At 37.6% G+C, this 27501-nt stretch overlaps 1 protein-coding gene across 3 annotated transcripts in view; it reads left to right on the top strand.

Annotated features, from left to right (window-relative positions):
- The window catches only part of NEK11 (NIMA related kinase 11), a 275516-nt gene that overhangs the window by 61547 nt on the left and 186468 nt on the right, over positions 1-27501 (top strand). For all 3 annotated transcript variants that reach the window (XM_043595419.1, XM_043595417.1, XM_043595420.1), the window contains exons 5-6: positions 23252-23316; positions 24523-24649. In XM_043595419.1, coding sequence (XP_043451354.1) covers positions 23252-23316; positions 24523-24649 — 192 coding nt within the window. The remainder of the gene's footprint in view (positions 1-23251; positions 23317-24522; positions 24650-27501) is intronic.

Genomic DNA, 27501 nt, shown 5'->3' with positions numbered 1-27501 from the left:
TGGCCTTGAATACAAGACAGAAATTTGTATTAAACACATTCTCATTTATCTGATCATCTCCTGTGTTTACAAGTGATTCTCAGATACCTTTAGCATGCTATGAATTTCTTATATTTTACAACAGGCTTGAACTATAAATACCTAGCATGCTCTAAATGAATTGCACAATCAACTTAGAATGTGTCAGTGCACAAGTTAGCTGTGTTTACATCCCAACATGAGCTGAGTAATTGAGGCAAAAGTTATTCTTGGGACTTAGAGAGATAAATATTTAGACCAAGTCAGTTTTGATGTGAAATATCTGATACAGAAGGTCAAAGTATGTTTTATGAGTTCAGTTGTCTGTAACTTGCAATTATAATCTCTGCCTTAACATGTATTTTAAAACTTTTAATTATATTTCTTATATGTCAAAAGTAATAATTTTTGGATGTTTTATAGATATACAAAATGGCATGACCACATTTGAAAAGAGGAACACACATAGACAAAAGCAGATACTCGGAGTTGTCCCTGTTAGCCTTCAACTTAGCACTGGGTGGAACATGTGATAACATTCTTAAACAAAGGTTGAAATTTATAGAATACATCAAGGTCTGGCTACACATGTATGTCAGATAGCTCACATGTGTTTCCTATGGTTTCTGGATGCATAAAAAGTGACCAGATTATACTGAGCTTTGCCATGTATCTTCTAAACACATGCTCGACACTGGGTGTTGTATGGAAACCAATTTGACAATAAATTTCATAGGAGAAAAAAGAAAATACAGAGGTAGAAAACAAAACAAAACAAAAATAAACACATGCTCGATGATACAAATAGCTACTGATTTATTGACAACTCATAAAAATTTTCTGAATGATGTTAAACTTTCCTAAGAAACAATGATAAAAGAATATCAAATAATGTTTTAATAAACTACCCAAAGCTGCTGAATGTAGACATATGTGTATACAATTGTATTAGTATTTCTTTTCTTTTCTTTACTATTCCATGCATATGTGTTAGCTTATACATAAGGAAATATGTATATGTCACATATGTATATGTCATCTTCACATATAAAAGTGACAACCTTTATGTTCTCTGTGCAAAATATAAAACTGAAATCTGGTTGATTTAGTAATCCAAATATTTGCAATATGTTTGGTGTGGTTACTAGTAAATGAGTTAATAGTAAATGATTTTAAAATAGTCCTTCAAAGAGAGGATTTAAATTTTTTTTTTGAATCCTTCAACATTTTAAGAAAGTTATTAAATGGAGCTAAATGTTTGGATATTTGTGTGTCTGTGTTCCTGAAATACCATCCTTTATGATTCAGATAACAAATTGTGGTGTTTATTTATTGTTACCATAACCAACCATTGTAAAGTTTTTCTGCATAGACAGAAATTTAAATTTTATTCTTAGGTTCATTTATTCATTTATTAAACAGAGATAAATTAAAAATAAGACCTAACCTTAAAAACTGTTAGCAAACTAGCAGAGATAAAGCATGTACCCAAATAACTATAAACCCTGTAACAAGTGGATGTATCAGATGCAGAGTCTCTGCTACATCCTGCATCATGGCCCTGTGCAAGCTGCTTAACCTCTCTGAGCCTTTATTTTCTCATTTATAAAATAGGAATAATGATGGGACTCTCCCTACTTGCTTATAGGACTGTAATATTCACTGAGATGTTACACATTTAAAAAGTTTGAAGTCTGTTAAGCACTCTGTAAATGTTGTTGTTTGTGGTTGTAATTTATATAGAAATGAAAGCATAGTCACCAGAAGGGCTAAAAAAAATTCTGACAATAATAGTGCTGACAAGGATGTGGAGCTACTGGAACTCTCTTACATTGCTGGTATAATCACTTTAGAAAAAACCTAAACACTCAAATACCCTGTGATCCAGTAATTCTGTTCCTGAGATGAGAAATGAGTTCCTGTGTCCAACAAAAGACATGTACAAAATATCCATAGAAGCCTTAATTGTAATAGCAAAACACTGAGAAATGTCCATTTATAATAGAATGGTTGAATAAATTGTGGTATAGTCTTCTGCAGTAAAAGAAGGACATACAACTGATTTGCATGACCTGGATGAATCTCAGAGATGTGATGTTGGGTGAAAGAAGCCAGATGCAAAAGAGTGCATCTTCTATGGCTCCATTTATATGAAATTAAAAAAAAAAAGACAGTCTTAGAATAGAGATTACCCTTTGAAGGGGATTTTGACTGGAACGGGGCACAAAGAAATTTCTTGGATGCTGGAAGTGTTCTATATCTTGACCCAAGTGGATGATTACAAGGGTGATAAATTCATCAAAAGATTTATGCATTTTAATGTAAATTATACTCTAATTCAAAACAAGTGATAAGAGTGCCAAAAAGAGTACAGTCTAAATGCTAAAGTAGATCAGAAAAGGGTTAATGTTTCTACTTGGGAGAATCAATGAAGGTCTTGGAAGAAGTGATATTTGACCCAATGTAGGCTTTGAATAAAGTGAAAGATGAGTCAGAGCTTTCCAGATTTAGGGAACAGAGTTGGAAAAGGCACAGATGTGGGAACTCATGGTACTTTTAGAGTGAATGATAAGTAGGTCAGTTGGAATGGCTCTTGGGATACATGGATGAAGTTGTGAGGAATGGTAGGTTGACATCAAGTTGTAGAGGGCTTTATTTTGTACTATAGACAATGATGCCACAGAATCCTTTTGAGTGGAACTATGATCAGAGCTTCAGGAAGACTGGGTAATAAATTATAGAGAGGAGAGAGGGAAACTCAGAATATCAGTCTGGAACCTTTTATAATATCCATGCATGTGGTTGTATGACCTGAAACAATATGGCAGCAGTGGGCAGGACATGGAAGGATGAGAGTTAACTTGATAAGTTCAAATGACTCGGCTTGAAATTATGTGGATATGTCAGATTGATAAGAGAAGGTCAAGGATGAACCCAAGTTTCATCACCCAAAGAGGCAAGTGAGAAGTTGGAAAGATAGGTTTGAAGTAATGGTGCTGAGTTTAATAGTGAATATCCTGGGTGAAATCTGGAGAGAGATTGAGAGAGGAAAGGTGGGAGATAGAGCGAGTGGAAGGAAGAGAGGGAGGGTGGAAGGTGAGAGGGAGGGAGGGAGAGAGACAGAGAGGAAGGAAGGAAGGAAGGAAGGAAGGAAGGAAGGAAGGAAGGAAGTGACGGAGGGAGGGAGGAGGAAGGAAGGAAGGAAGGAAGGAAGGAAGGAAGGAAGGAAGGAAGGAAGGGATGGAGGGAAGGAGGAAGAAAAGAAGGAAGGAAGTTAGAATTGAGGTCCTAGATATTGGGGAAACACCAAAACTTGTCTGAATTCCCCCAATATCAGAGCCTTGAAACAAAAAATGGAGTGTAAGAAGTTTATCTAGGGGGTGATTTCATGAAACAGAGCCAATGAGTGGGGCGAGTGAGGGAGACAGGGAAGTGAGAAAAGCCATACAGGGCATATTATTGAGCTGGTTGCTGCTGTGGAAAGAGGGACGTAGAGGCAACATTCTTCTATGTGTTTTAGGTTTGGGTTCCTCTTTTTGCATTCTTTTAGAACATTTATGAAAATTCTTGCCCACATATAACAATTGTCTAACACTATTATGAATTTCCTCTTGAAAATTCCTCATATTTCTGGGAGTTTTGGGTGGAAAAGTGAGGCAGTTATCACTATCTTGATCCAATCTCTAGACTAGTTTTTTGTGGGTATTTCTGAGTATAATTTACATGCAGTGTTACATTAGCTCCAGATGTACAATATAGTGATTCCACAAGTATATGCATTATACTATATTCACCATAAGCAACCTCTAGAATAGTTTTTAAATGGAGAAATGCTATATGTTATTCCTGATCACAAATCTATAATCTACATTTCAAAATATTTAATTTGTATAGGTCTAAATATGTCTCCTATAGAAAATAAACTATCTCGTGGACAACCTAGAAGAAATGGATAAATTCCTAGAAACCTGTAACCTACCAAAACTGAAGCAGGAAGAAATAGAAAATTTGAACAGACCAATTACCTGCAATGAAATTGAATCAGTAGTAAAAAAAAAAAAACAAAACTCCAAACAAATAAAATTCCATGACCAAATAGCATCACAGGTGAATTTTACCAAACATTTAAAGAAGAGTTAATACCTATTCTTCTCAAACTTTTCCAAGAAATAGAAGAGGAAGGAAAATTTCCAAATTCATTCTATTAGACCAGCATTGCCCTGATACCGAAACCAGATAAAGACACAACAACAAAAAGAGAACTACAGGCCACTATTTCTCATGAACATAGATGCAAAAAAACTCAGCAAAATGTTATCAGACTGAATCCAACAATACATTAAAAAAATTATTCATCATGATCAAGTAGGATTTATTCTTGGGTTACAAAGGTGATTCAATATTTGCAAATTAATCAATGTGATACATCACATCAGTAAGAGAAAGGGTAGAAACTATATGATCATTTCAGTAGATGCAAAAAAAAGCATTTGACAAAGCACAATATCCATTGATAAAAATCCTTAACAAAGTAGGCTTAGAGGGAACATACCTCAACCTTATATGAAAAACACAGCTAACATCATACTCCGTGGGGAAGAACTGAGTGCCTCATAAGATCAGGAACAAGACAAAGATGTCCACTCTCACCACTTTCATTCAACATAGTACTGGCAGTCTTAGCCACAGCCATCAGACAAAAAAAATAAAAAAGAAAAAGGAAATGACATCCATGTTGTTAAGGAAGAAATAAAACTTTCACTATTTGCAGGTAACATGATACTATATTTAGAATACCCAAAAGATTCTACTAGAAACTGCTAAAACTGATAAATTCATTAAGTCATAGGATACAAAGACAATGTACAGATCTGTTACATTTCTATACACCAATAATGAAGCAGCAGAGAGATTAAGAAAACAACCCCAATTACAATTGTGCCAAAAATAATAAAATAACTAAGGATAAACCTAACCAAAGAGATGAGAGTTAAGTTTCAGAGTACAGGTAGGTACCCTGAAAACTATAAAAACATTGATGGGAGAAATTGAAGATGATACAAAGAAATGGAAAGACATTCCATTTCCATGGGTTGGAAAAACAAAATATTATTAAAAGGTGTGTACTACGCTTCGGAAACTCAATCAGGAGGAAATAGAAAGCTTGAACAGACCCATAACCAGCGAAGAAATTGAATCAGTCATCAAAAATCTCCCAACAAACAAGAGTCCAGGACCAGATGGCTTCCCAGGGGAGTTCTACCAGATGTTTAAAGCAGAGATAATACCTATCCTTCTCAAGCTATTCCAAAAAATAGAAAGGGAAGGAAAACTTCCAGGCTCATTCTATGAAGCCAGTATTACTTTGATTCCTAACCCAGACAGAGACCCAGTAAAAAAAGAGAACTACAGGCCAATATCCCTGATGAATATGGATGCAAAAATTCTCAATAAGATACTAGCAAATCGAATTCAACAGCATATAAAAAGAATTATTCACCATGATCAAGTGGGATTCATTCCTGGGATGCAGGGCTGGTTCAACATTCGCAAATGAATCAACGTGATACATCACATTAATAAAAGAAAAGACAAGAACCATATGATCCTGTCAATCGATGCAGAAAAGGCCTTTGACAAAACTCAGCAACCTTTCTTAATAAAAACCCTCGAGAAAGTCAGGATAGAAGGAACATACTTAAAGATCATAAAAGCCATTTATGAAAAGCCCACAGCTAACATCATCCTCAATGGGGAAAAACTGAGAGCCTTTTCCGAGATCAGGAACATGACAGGGATGTCCACTCTCACCACTGTTGTTTAACATAGTGTTGGAAGTTCTAGCACCAGCAATCAGACAACAAAAGGAAATCAAAGGCATCAAAATTGGCAAAGATGAAGTTAAGCTTTCACTTTTTGCAGATGACATGATATTATACATGGAAAATCCGATAGACTCCACCAAAAGTCTGCTAGAACTGATACATGAATTCAGCAAAGTCGCAGGATACAAAATCAATGTACAGAAATCAGTTGCATTCTTATACACTAATGAAGCAACAGAAAGACAAATAAAGAAACTGATCCCATTCACAATTGCACCAAGAAGCATAAAATACCTAGGAATAAATCTAACCAAAGATGTAAAGGATCTGTATGCTGAAAACTATAGAAAGCTTCTGAAGGAAATTGAAGAAGATTTAAAGAAATGGAAAGACATTCCCTGCTCATGGATTGGAAAAATAAATATTGTCAAAATGTCAATACTACCCAAAGCTATCTACACATTCAATGCAATCCCAATCAAAATTGCACCAGCATTCTTCTCGAAACTAGAACAAGCAATCCTAAAATTCATATGGAACCACAAAAGGCCCCGAATAGCCAAAGGAATTTTGAAGAAGAAGACCAAAGCAGGAGGCATCACAATCCCAGACTTTAGCCTCTACTACCAAGCTGTCATCATCAAGACAGCATGGTATTGGCACAAAAACAGACACATAGACCAATGGAATAGAATAGAAACCCCAGAACTAGACCCACAAACGTATGGCCAACTCATCTTTGACAAAGCAGGAAAGAACATCCAATGGAAGAAAGACAGTCTCTTTAACAAATGGTTCTGGGAGAACTGGACAGCAACATGCAGAAGATTGAAACTAGACCACTTTCTCACACCATTCACAAAAATAAACTCAAAATGGATAAAGGACCTGAATGTGAGACAGGAAACCATCAAAACCCTAGAGGAGAAAGCAGGAAAAGACCTCTCTGACCTCAGCTGTAGCAATTTCTTACTTGACACATCGCCAAAGGCAAGGGAATTAAAAGCAGAAATGAACTACTGGGACCTTATGAAGATAAAAAGCTTCTGCACAGCAAAGGAAACAACCAACAAAACTCAAAGGCAACCAACGGAATGGGAAAAGATATTTGCAAATGACATATCGGACAAAGGGCTAGTATCCAAAATCTATAAAGAGCTCACCAAACTCCACACCTGAAAAACAAATAACCCAGTGAAGAAATGGGCAGAAAACATGAATAGACACTTCTCTAAAGAAGACATCCAGATGGCCAACAGGCACATGAAAAGATGCTCAACGTCGCTCCTTATCAGGGAAATACAAATCAAAACCACACTCAGATATCACCTCACGCCAGTCAGAGTGGCCAAAATGAACAAATCAGGAGACTGTAGATGCTGGAGAGGATGTGGAGAAACGGGAACCCTCTTGCACTGTTGGTGGGAATGCAAATTGGTGCAACCACTCTGGAAAACAGTGTGGAGGTTCCTCAAAGAATTAAAAATAGACCTACCCTATGACCCAGCAATAACACTGCTAGGAATTTACCCAAGGGATACAGGAGTGCTGATGCATAGGGGCACTTGTACCCCAATGTTTATAGCAGCACTCTCAACAATAGCCAAATGGTGGAAAGAGCCTAAATGTCCATCAACTGACGAATGGATAAAGAAATTGTGGTTTATAGACACAATGGAGTACTACGTGGCAATGAGAAAGAATGAAATATGGCCCTTTGTAGCAACATGGATGGAACTGGAGAGTGTGATGCTAAGTTAAATAAGCCATACAGAGAAAGACAGATACCATATGTTTTCACTCTTATGTGGATCCTGAGAAACTTAACAGAAACCCATGGGGGAGCGGAAGGAAAAAAAAAAAAGAGAGAGAGACTAGAGTGGGAGAAAGCCAAAGCATAAGAGACTCTTAAAAACTGAGAACAAACTGAGGGTTGCTGGGGGGCGGGAGGAAGGAGAGAGTGGGTGATGGGTATTGAGGAGGGCACCTTTTGGGATGAGCACTGGGTGTTGTATGGAAACCAATTTGACAATAAATTTCATATATTGAAAAAAATAAAAAATAATAAAAAATAAAAGGTGTGTACTGTCCAAAGCAGTCTAAAATCTTTTTTAACATTTATTTATTTTTGAGACAGAGAGAGAGCATTAACAGGGGAAGGTCACAGAAAGAGGGAGACACAGAATGTGAATCAGGCTCCAGGCTCTGAGCTGTCAGCACAGAGCCTGACATGGGGCTTGAACCCACGGACCGCGAGATCATGACCTGAGCTGAAGTCGGACGCTTAACAGACTGAGCCACCCAGGCGCCCCAGCAGTCTACAAATTTAATGCAATCCCTATCAAACTACAAACAGCATTTTTCACAGAACTACAGCAAACAGTTTAAAATTTGTATGGAACCACAGAAGACCCCAAATAGCCAAAGCAGTCTTGAAAAAGAAAAAAAAAGCTGGAGATATTCCAGACTTCAAGTTATATTACAAAGCTGTAGTAATCAAAACAATATGGTACTGGCACATAACATACATAGACACATAGATCAATAGAATAGAACAGAAATCCCAGAAATAAACCAAAATTATATGGTCAATTAATCTTTGACAAAGAAAGAAAGAATATGTAAGGGGAAAAAGACAGTGTCTTCATTTTTTTTAACTTGTTTTACTTTTTATTTTTTTTAATTTACATCCAAATTAGTATATAGTGCAACAGTGATTTCAGGAGTAGATTCCTTAGTGCCCCTTACCCATTTAGCCCATCCCCCCTCCCAAAATCCCTCCAGTAACCCTCAGTTTGTTCTCCATATTTATGAGTCTCTTCTGTTTTGTATCCCTCCCTGTTTTTATATTATTTTTGTTTCCCTTCCCTTGTGTTCATCTGTTTTGTCTCTTTAAGGCCTCATATGAGTGGAGTCATATGATTTTTGTCTTTCTCTGACTAATTTCACTTAGCATAATACCCTCCAGTTCCATGCACATAGTTGCAATTGGCAAGATTTCATTCTTTTTGATTGCCGAGTCATACTCCATTGTATATATACACCACATCTTCTTTATCCATTCATCCATCGATGGACATTTGGGCTCTTTCCATACTTTGGCTATTGTTAGTGCTGCTGTAAACATGGGGGTGCATGTGTCCCTTCGAAACAGCACACCAGTATCCCGTGAATAAATGCCTAGTAGTGCAATTGCTGGGTTGTAGTGTAGTTCTATGTTTAGCTTTTTGAGGAACCTCCATACTGTTTTCCAGAGTGGCTGCACCAGCTTGCATTCCCACCAACAATGCAAAAGAGATCCTCTTTTTCCGCATCCTCGCCAGTATCTGTTGTTGCCTGAGTTGTTAATGTTAGCCATTCTGATAGGTGTGAGGGGGTATCTCACTGTGGTTTTGATTTGTATTTCCCTGATGATGAGTGATGTTGAGCATTTTCTCATGTGTCGGTTGGCCATCTGGATGTCTTCTTTGGAGAAGTGTCTATTCATGAAAGACAGTGTCTTCAAATGGTATTGGAAAAGTTGGACAGTGACATGTAAAAGAATGAAGTTGGACCACTTTCTTACACAATACACAAAAATAAACTCAACATGGATTAAGGATCTAATCGTGATACCTGAAACCATAAAAATCCTAGAAGAAAGCACAGCCAGTAATTTCTCTGGCATCAGCTGTAACAACATATTTCCAGATATGTCTCCTGAGGCAAGGGAAACAAAAGCAAAAATAAACTATTGGGACTACATCAAAATAAAAAGCTTCTGCACAGCAAAGGAAACAACCAACAAAACTAAAAGACAACCTATGGAATGGGAGAACATATTTGCCTATGACATATCTGATAAAGGTTAGTATCCAAAATATATAAAGAACTTATACAACTCAACACCCCAAAACCAATAATTAAAAAATGGGCAGCAGACATGAACAGACATTTCTCCAAAGACATACAGATTACCAACAGACACATGAAAAGATGCTCAGCATCACTCATCATCAGGGAAATGAAAATCAAAACTACTATGAGATTTGGCCTCAGAAGTGGCTAAAATAAAAAACTTAAGAAACGGGAAGTGTTGGCAAGGATGTGGAGAAAAAGGAACCCTTGTGCACTGTTGGTGGGAATGCAAACTGGTGCAGCTACTGTGGAAAACAATATGGAGGTTCCTCAAAAAATTAAATATAGAACTACCCTATGATCCAGTAATTGCACTACTGGGTATTTACCCAAAGAATAAAAAAATGCTAATTTAAAGTGATACATGCATCCCTATGTTTATTTCAGCATTATTTACAATAGCCAAATTATGGAAGCAACCTAAGTGTTGTTTAGATACATAAATGGATAAAGAAGATGTGGTGTGACACACACCATCCATTTATGTATCTAAACAACACTTAGGTTGCAACACTTAGGTTGCGTGTATATATATATATATGTGTGTGTGTGTGTGTGTGTGTATATATATATACATATATATGCATATATATGTACATATATTATATATATATATATATACATATATATATAAAGGAACACTATTCTGCCGTACAAAAGAATGAAATCTTGCCATTTGTATCAACATGGATGGATCTAGACAGTATAATGCTAATGAAATAAGCCAGTGAGAGAAAGACAGGTCTCATATGATCTCACTCATATGTGGAATTTAAGAAACTAAACAAATGAGCAAAGGCAAAAAACAAACAAACAAACAAACAGAAAGAAAGAAAAAAGAACAAGAGAGAGAAACCACGAAACATAGTCTTAACTATAGAGAACAGATTGTTACCAGAGGGGAGATGGTGGCGGGATGGGTGAAATAGGTGATGGGGATTAAGAGTACACTTATCTTGATGAACACTGGGTAACACATGGAATTGTTGAATCACTATATTATACACCTGAAATGAATATACACTGTATGTTTACTATACTGGAATTAAAAATTTTTGAAATAATTAATTAAAAAGTAAACAAACTATCTTAATTCTCTGTTCTTAAAGAGATTTCAATCCAAAAGAATGATTCTTTTTTTTTTTTCCCAAAAGAATGATTCTATTAGCACCTAGCATAGACACTTTGAAATAGTGATGTAAAAAGCTAAGGGTATTCACAGTTTACTGAAAGCTACCTTGAGAATATGACACTGAAAGTCTCCCTGCTGAAGGAGGTCTTACTGTCTGAATAAAAACCTCCCATTTCAGTGGCTTACAACAGTCTCTGACTCATGTTGCATGTTGGCAGCCACACAGGAGGTGCAAGTCAGCTCTACCTGCCCTCCCGTTCCAGTATCAAGGCTGAACGAGCAGCTCCCCTGTGAGACAAGCTTTTCTCACAGCAAAGGGAAAGCCAGAGACTCAGCAGAAACACACAATGGCTCTTAAAGGTTTTTGTTTTGTTTTTAATGTTTACTTATTTTTGAGAAAGAGGGAGAGAGAGAGAGAGAGACAACGAGTGGGGGAGGGTCAGAGAGAGAGGGAGATAGACCAGGCTCCATGCTGACAGCAGAGAATCTGACGCAGGGCTCGGACTCAGGAATTGCAAGATCATGACCTGAGCCAGAGTCCAACACTTAACTGACTGAGCCACCCAGTCGCCTTGGCAGTTAAAGGTTCTCCTCAGACTTGACAGTCACCCCTATGATAAAGCAAGTCTCATGATCAAACCCAATGTCAGAAGAGTGGTGGAGTCTATTCCTCCCAAAGGGGACTCAGGGCAAGCCACAAGAGGTGTGACTATTTAGGAGCAAGAGTACAGCCTACCACAATGCTTCATTGTGCTTCTTTCAAATCATAGCCAATAAAAATAGGTCTACAAAAGGTTGTTCCAACCTTTTCCTCATATGGTATATAGTATATATTAAAATGTATTTTGAAAATGACATAGATTGCTTATGAATGAGTTAGGAAGATTACCTTGGAAAAAACACATGTGAGGAAGTTAGGTTTGGCTCCTTTGTTGAAAATGCCTTGCATATTATTTTAGTGCAGGTGATGGTTAATTTTATGTGTCAACTTGAGTGGGCCATGCATGGGTATCCAGATTAAATATTGTTTCTGGGTGTGTGTGAGGGTGTTTCTGATGAGATTAGTATTTCAATCAGTGAACTCAGTAGATTGCCCTTGCCAATGTGGTTGGCCACCATCCAATCCCTTGGGGGCCTAAATAGAACAAAAGGCAGAGGAAGGAGGAATTTGCCCCCTTTTCCTGTGTCCTCAGACTGAGACTTAGACAGTCAATTCCCTATGGTTCTCAGGTCTTTAGACTCAGACTGAGTTATACTACCAGCCTTCCTGGGTTTTCAGCTTGCAGATTGTGGAATTACTCAGCGTCCATAATTGTGTGAGCCAATTTCTCATTATAAATCTCCATATCTATCTATATCTGTATCTTTCATCTATATCTTTATTGGTTCTGTTTCTCTGGAGAACCCTGACTAATGCAGTGCATCAGCAGAGGAGATAAAGAAGACCCAGGAAAAACTAAGAAAAGTGAGGTTAACAGAAGAAATGAAGATTTTGTTTACTCCTTTGGAGCTGTCCTGTACTTATTTTAATTTGGTTTATTTATAAATTTGTAATATGCTAAATCTATAGCATATGGCATGAACACTCATAAATAATGATGCTAAGAGCTGAGAATATTCACAGTTCACTAAAAGCTATCTTGAGAATGTAGCACTAAAACTTATTCTTCCCATTGGGCCTGCACCTCTGCCTCACAAAGAGATGGAAGTTTTTTAAAGGTGTGTGTGTTCTGAGGCTGCTTGCCAACTATCTCAAGTTTCCATAGGCTAGTCCAGTATTTGAGGGGCATTGGAACTTTGAATCATCCTCTCTCTGAAAGTGTAGTCCTGTAGCCTTTCTTCTCTTTGGTCCAATTAATTGGCTAATGTTTGAAACATCATCTTCTCTGGATGCCACAGCAGAATTGGGCATGAGAGAGCTTCATGGGGGCAGAGACTGTGTCTTGCTCATCTTCCCCCCCCCCCCCAGTGCTAATACGGAAACCACTAAACAAAACAAACAAACCAAAGAAAACCCCAAACTCATTCCTCTTGAAGAGGGAGGAGTCCAGTTATCCTAGAATTTTTAGGATGAAGGACAGAGTAGCCTCTCTGCAGAGAGCCTCTTTGGTGGTGATCTTGAGACCTTGATGATTTTGGTGCTTTCACAGTGGAGGAGAGAGTGGAGTGGGGCGGGGGTGGAAGGGGGCACTTTCCCTAAGGTGACTGCCTCATCACCTGGCAGCCCACACAGTTTCCCTGCCAGCTTGGTGTGAGGTATTGTGTTGGAATGGCTAAATATTCCCTGAGAGGTGGCACCAGGAATTCATTTTTTAAAAATTTTTTTTTAACGTTTATTTATTTTTGAGACAGAGAGAGACAGAGCATGAATGGGGGAGGGGCAGAGAGAGAGGGAGACACAGAATCTGAAGCAGGCTCCAGGCTCTGAGCCATCAGCCCAGAGCCCGACGCAGGGCTCGAACTCATGGACCGCGAGATTGTGACCTGGGCTGAAGTCGAACGTCTAACCAACTGAGCCACCCAGGCGCCCCCGGAATTTATTTTTAATGTAGTGAGGCTCCCAAGAAGAATCTGGAAATCCAGGTTGGTAAATATGATGGGGGATGGTGGTATGCTACCCCAAGTTTGTAGATGAAAAAGTAGTAGGAAGCTGTGGTGTTTGTGTTGTGATTCCTACTTTCTCCTGGTTCCTACTTCTTGAGGATGTCCTGAGGTCACTTTATTCAAGGAGACCCCATCCCCATCCCAGTGCCTGGTGTATGCAACTCCTGCTGTGTTGGCAGTAGCCAGGTTTGAAGGAGGCCTAACTCCACCCCTCGCTTACAACACAGAGGTATCGTCCTGGTCTTGAGGGCCTATAGTACCAGTGAGAAAGCCAGGCAGGTGCCTCAGAGTCTAGGATAGATGCCACATGGCAGAGACCAGCGGTGGGGGCCTCCTGAGCCATGCATCACCAAGGAGTCACTGTTTGTGCCAGTATCTTTGTCAGGAAGAGTTTGTGATCTACCCTGAGATCCTACCAGATGGAGAGGGAGCTGAGGTTTCAGAAACTATGAAGATAAGATTTTAAGTGGAGATGAAGGTTAAATTGTGCCTACCTTCTCCACAGTCCTATCCTGGGTTGAGAGCCTGAGAAACACCTACTGCATCTACCCTTCACAGACTGTTCTTCATTCTCCTGTGGTCCTGGAGGCAGAAAATGACCTGATGGAGGAGACAGAGGCAGGAGCTCTGCCATGTATCTGAGCGCAACTGTTATCTAATTTTGCCCAGTTACTTATCTCTCTTGAGGATCATGAAACTTAGAAATGAGAGGGACCCACCACTCTTAGAGACATGGTATGAGACATATGATGTAATAGATGAAGGGCTACTCTGAACTTTTTAGAAGAAAGGTTTTATATAAATTGCTTTTATTGCCAGTCATCTTGCTATTTCTTAGATTTGATTTTTATATGCTTCAAAGGAAAGGATATTAACCAAGTATATGACAAGGCTTTCTTGCTGGAACTATTTTTGCTTACTGTAACCAGAAAGCCAGTACATTATATTTTATCCAAATTTACCAAATAGTTTGATATCTTGTCTGTTATATAGAATTTATTATTTCATTGCAATGGTGCCAGCCAATTACTTCTCATAACATTTCTCACATATTGTTTGCCTTCTTATTAAAATACTTAGTGCTGATCTACATACATCTATATTTATATATGTGAGGGCTATTGATGCATTGCTGTCTGAAAATCATCTTCTCCTTTCTAGGTGTCATTGGGTAAGTTTCTCTTGAACATATTACTTATTCCAAATTTATAGTACTGGTCTCCTGGTCAGCCCCAAAGCTTGCTATTCCAAATTCTAAACCCTTGGACTCTCAGACTCCCTGGTACTTGTAGCTGGAAGAGACCCAGTACTTTCTCCTCAGATCTCAAATCAACAGCATCAGGGACCAAGTGAATCAACTTAAGATGTTTTTAAGTGCAAGTAAGAGAAGCAGCTTAAACAAGAAAGAAAATTCATTAACTCACCTAACAAGAAGTGTCCAAGGGGGGTGGTTGACGTTAGTGGCTCAGCTATACTTCAAGTTCTATCTCTTTACTTCCATTGTCAACATGGTTGGCTTTTGTAATCAAAATTGTCTTCTTGTAGTTGACCCGATGGTTGAAGCACCGCCATGTGTCACCCCCCCCCCGAAACAACTATTACTAAAAGCCAGAAAAGGCAAAAGGGCCATATGTCACCATCTTTTCTCATCTTTTCTAAGAGTGGGGAAATATTAACTATAAGCTTCCACTAGACTTCCTTATGTTTCATTGGTGTTAGAAATAATTTCCAAAACTTAGAAAAGGTGGACGAGATCACTGGGTATTCTTTCAGTGCAGTGCTGGACTTAATTTCCTATCATCTGGGCTATTTTATAACTCTGTAGAGGCAGAGGTTAACTTGAATATTTTTGTCTAGAAGAGATGCAAATAATTTTTGTTCACTGGAATAGATAACTCTGGAGATGTGGTTTACAGCCCTGTTGGCCACTAACCAGTTGTGTTCCTAACCCAGCTATCTAGCTTGTCAAAGACTCTTTGACTCCATTTTAACATTTTACCAGTTTCTTCATTGATTAATTAATTGAACAAAATCCTTGACATGTATTCATGTCATGTTTTCACGATATTCATGATTTTACCTTTTTGAAAATTATACTTTAACATTGGCCAGACTTTGGTTACATCACATACCTAAACCATGCACCCTCAATGAGATTACCTCAATGTATTTCCCATAATCTGTTCCACATTTACTCTCTTCCCTCCTCATTGCTCTTATCTACCAGGACTGAGGATGCCCAGCCTCCCCAGAGCTCATGGGGTTCTGATATCAAGGGAAAAGAGCAGGAAAATGGTCATTGGGTAGGTACTCAACAGTTCCTGCCATACCAAGAGAACCCCAGAAGTGGGCATAGAAGAGGCCAAATTTTACTTAACCCTCTTTTGTTAAATATAATTGTTTTCCCTTTAATTTTTAAGTAGTAAACATACTTACACAGAGACCAGCTTTAGATGTTATAGGAATATAAGAAGGCAAAGAATATTGATTAAAGGCAAAGTTCCTATTTTTTTGATTAATGAATAAGCCCCACTAAATGGTATTCATCTTTGCGCCAAGGATAGTGCTTTTAAAATCAATATACATTTATTGAGTATTTACCATGAGTAAAAAAGACCTATAGTACTTTGTAGAGTCAAACAGACTTGTTCATACTCATAGGCTGTATGACCTTGGGCAAATTATTTAGCCTCTCTAAGCTGTGATTTTCTCATCTCCAGACTATAGCATAGTGCTTTAGGTGATAGCACCTGGGGTTATTCACCCTAAGATGAAGTGGCCCGGATCTGTGTTGTCCACTTTTATTCTTCCTTTTATTCTCCACTCTTGAAAGATTGCTTATTCCTTTCTAATACTCCAAAGCCTTCAAGACAATAAAGATTATTTAAATTAGAGGAAACCCCTTTCATCATTCTCGATTCTTTATGTACAATTCTAATTGCATTCTCTGTTTGAGCATGTGACCATTTGTCTCCATGATATAAAGTAGATGAACTTCATGAGTGGCTTTTCTTTGGCTCTGCTCCTCAGTCATGCTTTACAGCTTTGTTCTGGATGGCTGAGGTCTGACCACTGTAGCAAGATAACACTGCTACACCTGTATTATCACTAATTATAGTGGTAAAAAGTTAATTATTTTTATAACTAATATTTCTAGCATTAACTGATAATAGTACAATTTTGTCAGCATGTTCATAAGAGTAATCATTTGTTGGGAGAGAAGTTTCCTTCTGAATGTGAATGTATTGGTAACTATAATTATAAATCGTTTTTTATAAAGTGATGATGACTGGGTTTCCTTCTGCCATCTCTTATAGGTATTTGTGCATCTCTCCAACCTGATTGTAAGCATTATGGGGTGCATGGCCTTGTCTTATGTATCTTTATATTTTTCACATTAATGTAATACAGCACATAGCATGTAGTGGGCACTCGTTAATTGTTTTTTTGGATTAATGAATGAGCCCCACAAGATGCTATTCATTTTTGTGCCAAGGTTTAGTGTTTCTAAAATTAACATACACTTATTGAGCCTCTTACCATGAGTAAAGAACAGTGTGGAAGAGGAAACAATGACACAGACCTGGCCTGAGCTTTTGCTATGGCTACTGGAGGCATTGGTATGTCCAGATCTTCTAGTCTGTCATAGGCCATATATAGGATTTTACATTGTATTCTGGAAGCAGTGCAGGGCCATGGAAAGTTTTTAAGTTAGGGGTTCAAGAACAGATTTTAATTTTATAAAGCCGTATCCCTGTTCCAAGCCTAAGTCTCAGAAATACTGGTCCCAAATAGGGGTTTCCTTTATAGGTCTGGTGATTAGATACATCATAACAATTGATGCATATTATAATCATGAGTTGATAAAAACATCCTTTGTTTATGAAGTTGGGGAATTATATAGTCTAACTTGGAAAGATATTAAAAATAGTTTGAAAAGTTCAGACATGGGGCGCCTGGGTGGCGCAGTCGGTTAAGCGTCCGACTTCAGCCAGGTCACGATCTCGCAGTCCGTGAGTTCGAGCCCCGCGTCAGGCTCTGGGCTGATGGCTCAGAGCCTGGAGCCTGTTTCCGATTCTGTGTCTCCCTCTCTCTCTGCCCCTTGCCTGTTCATGCTCTGTCCCTCTCTGTCCCAAAAATAAACGTTGAAAAAAAATTAAAAAAAAAAAAAGAAAAGTTCAGACATATGTAAACCCAAGGATTCAATCAAGTTCAACCTACCAATTTAATTAGAGTTTATAGTATTACAGGGGATAATATAGTCAGGTAAGATATGGACCTTGTAGAGCTTATAATTTAGCAAGAATGATTGGTCAATTTTAGAATATGGTGTCAAAAGAAGAACAAAAGTGGGAGAGTATGTCTAACTTGCTGATGGTGGTAGGAGTGGTGGTTAAGAATTAGCAGAAAGTGATACAGGTGGATCCTTTTCTAAGCTTGGGCCTCTAGGAAACACCGCCTGAGGCAAGGATTGAAATGCTGATATCTGCCTTAGGTGGTACAGACCCAGGATGGTGAGAGTAGGAACAAATTTAACCAAGGCGAAGATGTGAAGCAGAGAAGTGTGTGTTACAGCACTAGCCATCACTTCACAAAGACCTGGGGAAAGATAACAGGTTGCTTGGCAGGGATATTTATATGACTTATAGACACATGGGTAATATACCTTGGGTGGGAAAAGAGAAATGGATTGCCTAGCTACTTTCTCCTCTTGTCTCTCACTGGTCCACTCCAAAGGAATTAACACCCTTGCATTTTTTGGTTGTGTCATTTAGTTCCTTACATTGCCAATTGGAATGCTTGATTCCATATCCTGCAGTGTGGTGTTTCATCCTAGTCCAGATGGGGCAGGAGCCAGAAGGCCTGGCATCCCCAGGCAAGTGACTAATTAGCCTCCAGTATCAGCATCTTTGGAAGGAAGGGGGGAGTCAGGGGACTCCAAGGAGGTACATGAGGTTTGTATCCAATATAGTCCTGAAGAAACAGACAGGATTCTGAGAGGCAGAGATGAAAGAGGAAGGCATTTTAATATGAGCTGTGACATAGAGGAAGAAACATTGTGCTGCATTTAAGATAAAGCAAGTGCCTTATTGGCTTCAACAGAGATGTGACAATTTCTTAGCCTGAATTTTCTTGGCTTGTAATTATTCTTGAGGGGTTTTTTCCCCCCTTTTAAAAGGTACTTCAAATATGTAACTGTTTATTTCTTCATTAAATTTTTCTGTATGAATAAATTACCAGTTGGAAAAAATCCTTTATCAGGCCTTTTCTTACAGATGTATAAATAGGTGAAAGAGGAGGCTGGAAAAGGAAGACTCCAAATGTGAAGCTGTCTTTGATTTGGCCAACAGTAGGGGTCACAGAGGGTCTTGAGCAGGGAATGGGGTATAAAGAGTGAGGGGGAAGGACGATGTGGCTTCAACTATTCCCTGTAGTTCATCATTCATTTCTGCTTGATAGCCTCGCACAGACTTTCCTTTTTGATATATTGGTGGTAACAATAACAGTAGAAATATGAGCAGTAATGGTAACAACCGCCACAACCATGGCTCATTCCATTGCTTCATTCACATCTCTGTCCCATGTCACTTTCTCTAAGGCCTTCCCTGACCACCTGATCTAAACTAGCACCTCTTTACCCTGGTTAATCTCTAGCTCCTTGCTGTGCTTTATTGTTTTAATAGCATTAAGCTAGCTGACACTACACACACACACACACACACACACACACACACACACACACACACTCATTTAGTTGTTTTCTATTTACCTGACCAGAAAACTTCGTAAACACAGAGAATTTGTCTGTCTTGATCAGTCATTGCCAGTGCCTGGCACTGTTCTAAGCATCTGATGGGGTTCTAATGTAACTTCACTGAGACCAGAGAATGTGTGGACTATATGGTGCTGATTCTTGTAATCTCTTGAGGCTTGCTTTATGGATTAGTTAATTGTCAGTTTTTGAAAGTATTCCATGTATTCCTGAAAGAACATGCATTTTTAAGTTTTTTGATAAAATATCCAGTTTATGTATATTAGCTCAAGCTAATTGTGTTTTTCAAATCTGATTGTTTTGTTAAAGTCTATATCCTTATTAATTTTTTTCTACTGAATCTATTAATTACTGAGGGAAATATGTTAAATTTCCCCTTGTAATTGTGGATTTCTCAATTTCTCCTTAAAGTTCTATTAATATTTACTTTTCATAGTGTATTTTTTTTTAATATTTTTTTTCAACGTTTATTCATTTTTGGGACAGAGAGAGACAGAGCATGAACGGGGGAGGGGCAGAGAGAGAGGGAGACACAGAATCGGAAACAGGCTCCAGGCTCCGAGCCATCAGCCCAGAGCCCAACGCGGGGCTCGAACTCCCGGATCGCAAGATTGTGACCTGGCTGAAGTCGGACGCTTAACCGACTGCGCCACCCAGGCGCCCCTACTTTTCATAGTGTATTTAAGCTTGTGTCATAAGTTGCACACAAGTACAGAATTTAAAAATTTTCCCAATAAATTATTGGTTTATTCATTATGTACTGATACTCTTTATCCTTAATTTACCTAATACTTCTTTTTACCAGCTTTCTTTTGCCTGGAAAAGAACTAGTCCTCTTTTTCTGTCCTCTTGCTTTCAACCTCTGTCCTTATGTTTTTTAAAAAAGGATGTTCTTCGGGGCACCTGGGTGGCTCAGTTGGTTAAGTGTCTACTGATTTCAGCTTAGGTCATGATCTTGCAGTTGATGGGTTCGAGTCCCACATCAGGCTGTGCTCTGATAGTGCAGAACTGCTTGGGATTCTCTCTCCCTTTCTCTCTGCTTGGGCTCTCTCTCTCTCAAAATAAAATAAATAAACTTAAAAAATGTTTTTTAAAAAGTGTGTTCTTCATATCAGTTTTTATTTTTTAATTATTATTATTATTATTATTTATTAAATATAATTTGTCAGATTGGTTTCCTTACAACACCCAGTGCTCATCCTGACAGGTGCCCTCCTCAATGCCCATCACCCACTTTCCCCTCCTCCCCACCCCCCATCAACCCTCAGTTTGTTCTCAGTATTTAAGTCTTATGGTTTGCCCCCCTCCCTCTCTGTAACTTTTCCCCCCTACCTCTCCCCCATGGTCTTCTGTTAAGTTCTTCATATCAGTTTTTAAAAACTAGTTTAGTCCTGTTTCTCTGTGGTTTAATTCATGATTTGAATCCTTTGTGATTAACAATATAGGGAATGTATTTCTACCGTTGTATTTTGTTACATACCTTTTTCTCCTCTCCCTACTTTCTTTTGCTGGTTTTTGAGTGAATGGTGGACAATATATATGAAATAGTGTAGAGATGTTGGGTGGTAGTATCTTCTTCTGGAGAGGATCTAATGTTTTTCTGGGTGGTAGTTATAGTAGGGGCAGATCACCTTGAACTAATCGGGTACTGAGTTGGTTTAAGGCTGGTTTGAGACTTTGTGAAGGCTGGTCTTGTTCCAGTATCTAAGAAGTAGTCCTTCAAGGTTTCCAAGACCCAGCCTCATCTTTGTGAATCTACTTAAAGCTCTACTTAGTTTTTAACCTCTTAGCAGCCACCTTCTCCTTACTATCTTCCCCTAACAATTTAGGATTCAGTGAGTGCCTCAAGGGTAAAAGCCTTGCAGAATGTCACTCACTTCTCTTTTGTTCCCTTTTTTACTGGAAAATTTCCCCCTCAAGTCCTAGCTGCCTTGGTAGATTTGAACTATAATTTTTGTCTTCTAAGCCAAGGGAAGGTGCTGCAAGCTCTAGCCTAGAGCATTCTGTTTGTGTCAACTGCCCTGAGAGGAACACACAATCTCAAGTGTTGGGCTCACCTCACAGCATTTTCGTTTTCTCCAGGGTCTGGCTCCTCAGGTGCTGACTGCCTAAGTTTGCCTTAGCTGATCTCCGATGTCTTCAAAGACCTGTTGTTGTTTTTAAATTTTACTCAGATTTTACATTGTTTAAATTTTTCAGTGTTCTCTGTACAGCTATGGAAAGTGGGAGACTTAGTGTTAAAGTTACTCCATCATAGCTGAAGCTGAGGTTTTATTTTTGAGTTTTTAATTTCAATCACATTTTTTCCTAGAAATTGTATCTGGTTGCTTTTCTTTTTTTCTTTTTCTTTTTTAAAATGTTTATTTATTTATTTTGAGGGAGAGAGAGAGAGAGAGAGAGAGAGAAAGAGAGAGAGAGAAAGAGAGAGAGAAAGAGAGAGAGAGACAGCATGAGTGGGGAGGGGCAGAGGGATACAGAGAGAGAGAATCCCAAGCAGGATCTGCACCCAGAGCCAAACATGGAGTTCAAACTCAGAAACCGTGAGAACATGTCCCGAACCAAAACCAAGAGTTGGACTCTTAACTGACTTAGCCACCCAGGCACCCCTCTATCTGGTTGTTTTTCAAATCAGCATCATCTTTTTCTGGATAGTATCCTGTTTCTATTTTGTTTTCTATTCCTTTCTTTATGATTTTAATCTCTTAAAATAAACTTATTTCAGAGTTTGAATCCTTCTGGCTTATCTGAAAATCTCAGGGGTATAATTTTAGTGTGTGTTATCTGCTGACTCTTAGTTTGCATTTGCTTCTGGTAGATGCCCCAAGAGGGTATAAGCAGCTGAGAACCAATTTTTATGTTAATTTCTTGGCTTGCGATTTCTGAAGCCATACAGCTATTGCATATTTGAATCTCAAATGTGAGTGAGCAGAGAGGTATGGTTACAGAACAAAAAGAGATTTTTTTTCTTTCTTTTTTTTTTTTTTACCACTCAGAGTTCAGACCTGTACAGATAAACTTTTTTGTCATTTTGTTTACTTGTGAGTCAGTGTTTCTTGGGTCATCCTTTCAGTTAAGGTACAAACCACTAATGGGTCTCCACATTACATGGACTCAAGGTCTTGGCTCTTATTTCTATGAGGCCGTTAAAACTGGCCCATTGGTTGCTGACCTTAGCACACCCCCTGGGGCAGCTGAGAAATCAGTACCTACTGCCCACTTGGATTTTCAGTATTCTTTTTGTATAAAGCCTCAGGAATTTGTGTCATTTTCTTGTAGGCTCGGCTGTGCATATGTGAAGATATTTGTACACTTTATGACTCGTTTTTAGGTGTTTCTTGGGTAAATGTTTTCAAGTTGTCTAGTTCTTCATAATTCCGGAAACAAAAGTCTTAACTGACATAATTTATATTGCTGGCTTATACAGTCAGACTTAATAAATGTTATCCATTATTAAACATCACCATCAGCATTATTATTTCCACAAACACATAAAACCTGAACATTTTGATTTAATACATATAATAGTTTATATATATATAATATTTCCAGAATATGAAACTATTATATGTTCTACAAAAATATGTTATATGTAAGTATAACATATAATATGTAATAGATTATCTATAGTAGATTGTAAAACTTTATGATAACTGGTCTGTCCACTAAGTGTATGGCTAGTACATACAGTACTATGTATATCAGCTACAGAAACACAATAAAATTTGAAACACAGTGAACTATTGAAAGAGTTTAAACCACATCACTCTTCTCCCAACTACAAGTTCTGCTCACTTAAAAAATGTTTTTTAAACTCTTATTTCCTTAGGGGAACTAGAAAATGCTGTGGATTTGTAGCTTTTAAGCATTGAAAGACATATCTATGGGAATATGTATTTATGTGTGAATCACTTCACATATACCTATATATATTATTTATGTTAGGAATAAAAAATTTTATATTTTGCATGAAATTCTATATCTTGTTTTTTTGCCTTTTTGTAGGAAGATACTTCATCGAGACTTGAAATCAAAGAATATATTTCTGAAAAATAATCTGCTTAAAATTGGTAAGATTTTTTAAAATATGTATTCCAGAAACATGGGAGAGTATATTCTAGATGTTATCAATAAATATATCACATTGAAGTATATCGTATCTAGAAGTGTTAGAGTAATTTTGGCTTATTTTTAACTTCTCAAACTTTTGTTTTTTCTTGGTTGAGGCCAAAAGTCCCAATTAGTTTGTTTCCAAGTATCTGATGTAAATTGAAGTGTAAGACATTTGCTATGTACTTGATAATTGAACTAATAATTTTTGAGTTTCTTACTCCAAGCCAGGCACTTTGCAAGTAGTTAGACTTGTTTTACTAGTTTGATTAATTAGTACAGGTTTTCCACTTATTTTATCACAAGCAACTGGCAGTTATCACAGATAATTAAAATGTTGATATAATAGATTTGTTAATTTTTAGTTCTTCAGAACCATGCTTCCATTCATAATGGTTACTGGATTGTTTAATATTCCTGTCAGATGTTCTTAGAAAGGGAAAGCATAAAAGCATGTAACTAGTTAGGTGAGTAAAGAGAAGCTAATAGATTCAAACTTTTATAGTCGTGTTCTTCAAAAGTCTCAGGTCTTTTATATGAAATTTTTTCTTTATTGTAAATGAAGAACAAACACTCCCCCCTCAGGTGCAATTGCAGAGCATTATATTCAGCCCTTCCAGAATAATTTTGTTTGTTTGTTATTTCAGACCTGAAATAGCTTTTTGTTTCAAGTTGCTGGTTCTCCATAATTCCAGAAATAAAAAGTTTTAGCTTTTCTGGCTCAAAGTCTTATTTCTCCTATAAGGCCTATGTTTTGTGTTTGTGTGGTTTTTTTTTAATGTTTATTTCTTTTTGAGAGACAGAGAGGGACAGAACGTGAGCAGGGGAGGGGCAGAGAGAGGGAGACACAGAATCCGAAGCAGGCTCCAGGCTCCCAGCTGTCAGCACAGAGTCTGACACGGGGCTGGAACTCACAAACCGTGAGATCATGATCTGAGCCAAAGTCAGACACTTAACTGACTGAGCAACCCAGGCACCCCTAAGGCTATGTTTTTTAAAAGTATTCACCAGCATTGTGTGATTTAAAAGATATTATTTTTCTTCTCTTTTCCTTTAAAACGGTATGAGTCATTGCATATTTAAAATTGTCAAATTAGACAGTTGTTAATTTCCATGCTGGTTTTCATTGTTTTAAAGTATTTGTAAAAATTAATTTTTATTTCAAGGGGATTTTGGAGTTTCTCGACTCCTAATGGGATCCTGTGATCTAGCCACCACTTTAACTGGAACTCCTCATTACATGAGTCCAGAGGCTCTGAAACACCAAGGTTACAACACAAAGTCGGACATCTGGTGAGTGGGCAGTGGGCTAGTCCTGATGACGTATACATCTGCTGCACTGAGAGAACAATGCATTTTGGTTTTAGGCTCATTTACTTGCTACATCCACTCACTTTATTTTTGAAGTATGAGTCATTCTTTGACCAGAGTAAAGGAGAGTTTTTTTGGATTTCGAACTTGCTATTTTCATTATATTAATTTCAAAAATTCTCTTTATTTACAGGTTAATTGGTTAGTTTGGATTTTTTTCTTCTTGAACCACAAGGGAAAGTTATTAATGTATCATAAACATTAAATGTTGATAGATTTCTGCTAGCATATTATATAAAGTAGTTATAATCTTAAACACTGTGCTTTATTTTATTTAAGATTAGCTTCCACTTCTGTGGAGAATGTACAGCTTTATTTTTTTTTTCTTCTTGTTGCATATAAGAATTTTTACTGAAGATACTAGCTTTTAAGAATAAATGTAAATTAAAAAATGTCTGGGTTTTCAATGATAGATGCATCTGAGATTTCTCCATTTATATGTGCTCTTGTACCAAAGGAATCTCTCATTCTTTGTCATGGAACCAGTCAAATCTCAGTACAGAAGCCTCGTGGAAAATTGTATTCTATTGTTAGCAATAGATCCTATTTAGGGAAAATCTCTTCTCTTTGAAGAGGAATCATATAATTTTCAGCTTGTTAAGGGTTGAAAGGACAATCTAGTTGAGAGCCTGTTAATTAAGTAAATAATTATTGTATGCAAATCAACTTAAGTACTTCTGAGCTTTCAAAGATGAGCAGTGTGAAAGATTATGTCTACTTCATTCTTCTAAAGATGATAAAGTAGAAAGTTACCTTTCCTGCAGCTAGGGAAAAGTAAGCACAACAGTGGATATGACTTTGGATTTTCACAAGGGTCATTACTCGTGTTCTTGTTCTGGTGCCTCCCAAGTGGGAGAGAACACTGTCAACATTAGGTCTGGCTATGGCAGATAGCCATCCATCCTGTCCCTTCAGTTCATTCTTGTGATTATTCATTTCTACATTCTTCAGTGGTTTTTATTTTTTCATTGTAAGCCCGTTTCTACCCTGATGGTCTTTTCCAATGTACCTACCATCTTTCCTCTATCATAACCTTCCCCTAATACCCTCTTCCCAAAACAAACACAAAATAAACAAAAACCACAAAGGTATGTTCCAGGGAATGAGTTTCTTTAGATTTTGCTTTATCGAGCATCTACTACTAGATGCCCCTTAGGAAGTCTTCTTGCTCTTTTTTGAGTAGCTTTCTTCAGTTCAAGAAGATCAATCTTGGGCTTTGGATTGGATTTGGGTTGCATATTTACAACTCTCTTTGCACTTAATTTTGTTTATTATTTGGACATTTAAAAATAGTTTCAAAGCTATAATTTCTTCATAATTAAAATTACATGGTACGTCAGGAAGATGTTACATCCTTTCATTTGAGTTAAGAATAAATTAATTTATGAAGCCCATTGCTAAGCCTTTGGAATTACATGTAGCAAGAAGGCTGGCTCTTTTGGTCGGGTATCTACATCTGCTTGCCGAATCAGATGTATGTCTCCTCAGAAACTTGGGCAACAGGACCCACAGATGGAAGAGTAAAAAGCACACAGTTCTTTTGGTCTTCATTGGGTCTATTGTAGTTCTTTTTTTACAATCTGCTCTTAGGGGCACCTGGGTGGCTCAGTCAGTTAAGCATCTGACTCTTGATTTCAGCTAAGTTCATGATCTCATGGTTCATGAGTTTGAGCCCCACATCCGGCTCTGTGCTGACAGCAGGGACCCTGCTTGGGATTCTCTCTCTCTCTCTCTCTCTGCCTTTCCCCCACTCCCACTGTGTTTCTCAAAGTAAATAAATAAACATTAAAAAAAACCCTGCTCCTAATATTGCAAAAGAATTATAGGAATATCAGTATTGCATAAAGAATTATAGGAATATTCCTGACATGGGAATTATAGGAATATCATAAAGAATATAGGAATTATCAAGAATATCAGAATTACAGGGCTATAGAATAATAAGAATAGTATTGCTATAATGTTTTAAGCTTATAAAAATGGTATTTGTCTCAGACAAAACTTAAAAAAACCTAAAACCTCCCAAATATAAAAATGCAGGAGAATTTTAATGTATTTTTTGTGAGCATTAGGTCAGCTCTCCTTGCAGATATTATTAACTATTCAGCAAGTACAAGCTAAGGACTTATCATCACCCTGACCCCAAATAACCACCTTATTATGAATTTGGTAATTACCTTAGTTGTATCTGAATCAAAACAGGCTTATCTGGTAATGAAATTTCTATTGCCAAACCTAGAGTGGAAAGAATAACAGAGAACTATTAATTATAGTGGCATATACATAAGTGTGATGAGTAATCTTTGGGAGGCACTCAGAAAAAATAGATTGAATGGGGTTGAGAATTTGTTTTCCAAATCTCAGTGTGTAGCATATGTTTACTGTGGAATATTTTCTTATAATTGGAAATACTTGTGAATAATTGACAGGTGTTTTGTTTTAACACTAATAGCTGTACTTATGATATCTATAATACTTAATGAAGAATTGGTATACTACTAATTATATTTCATCTGCTAATGTTTGCCCATTGTAACCTTATCCTCTTTCTGCAATCTGTTAAACCTTTTGGGATTCATTTATTTATAGCAATCAAGTAAAGAGAAGTCTCTCTCTTAAAAGTGGGTGAGGTTCCAAAAGTTTATAAACACTGGAAGGTTAAGATAATTAGGTTCATTGAGAACCGTACTTTGAACACTGCTGATTTGTATAAGCAGTTGCTGAACACTTCTCCCCCACAGAAAAAATATAATATAGGAGTTGGGTTCCTAGGC

The sequence above is a fragment of the Prionailurus bengalensis genome, chromosome C2 (genome assembly GCF_016509475.1).
Source record: "Prionailurus bengalensis isolate Pbe53 chromosome C2, Fcat_Pben_1.1_paternal_pri, whole genome shotgun sequence".
In the NCBI taxonomy this organism is placed as follows: domain Eukaryota; kingdom Metazoa; phylum Chordata; class Mammalia; order Carnivora; family Felidae; genus Prionailurus; species Prionailurus bengalensis.
This window is presented reverse-complemented; position numbering and strand designations above follow the sequence as displayed.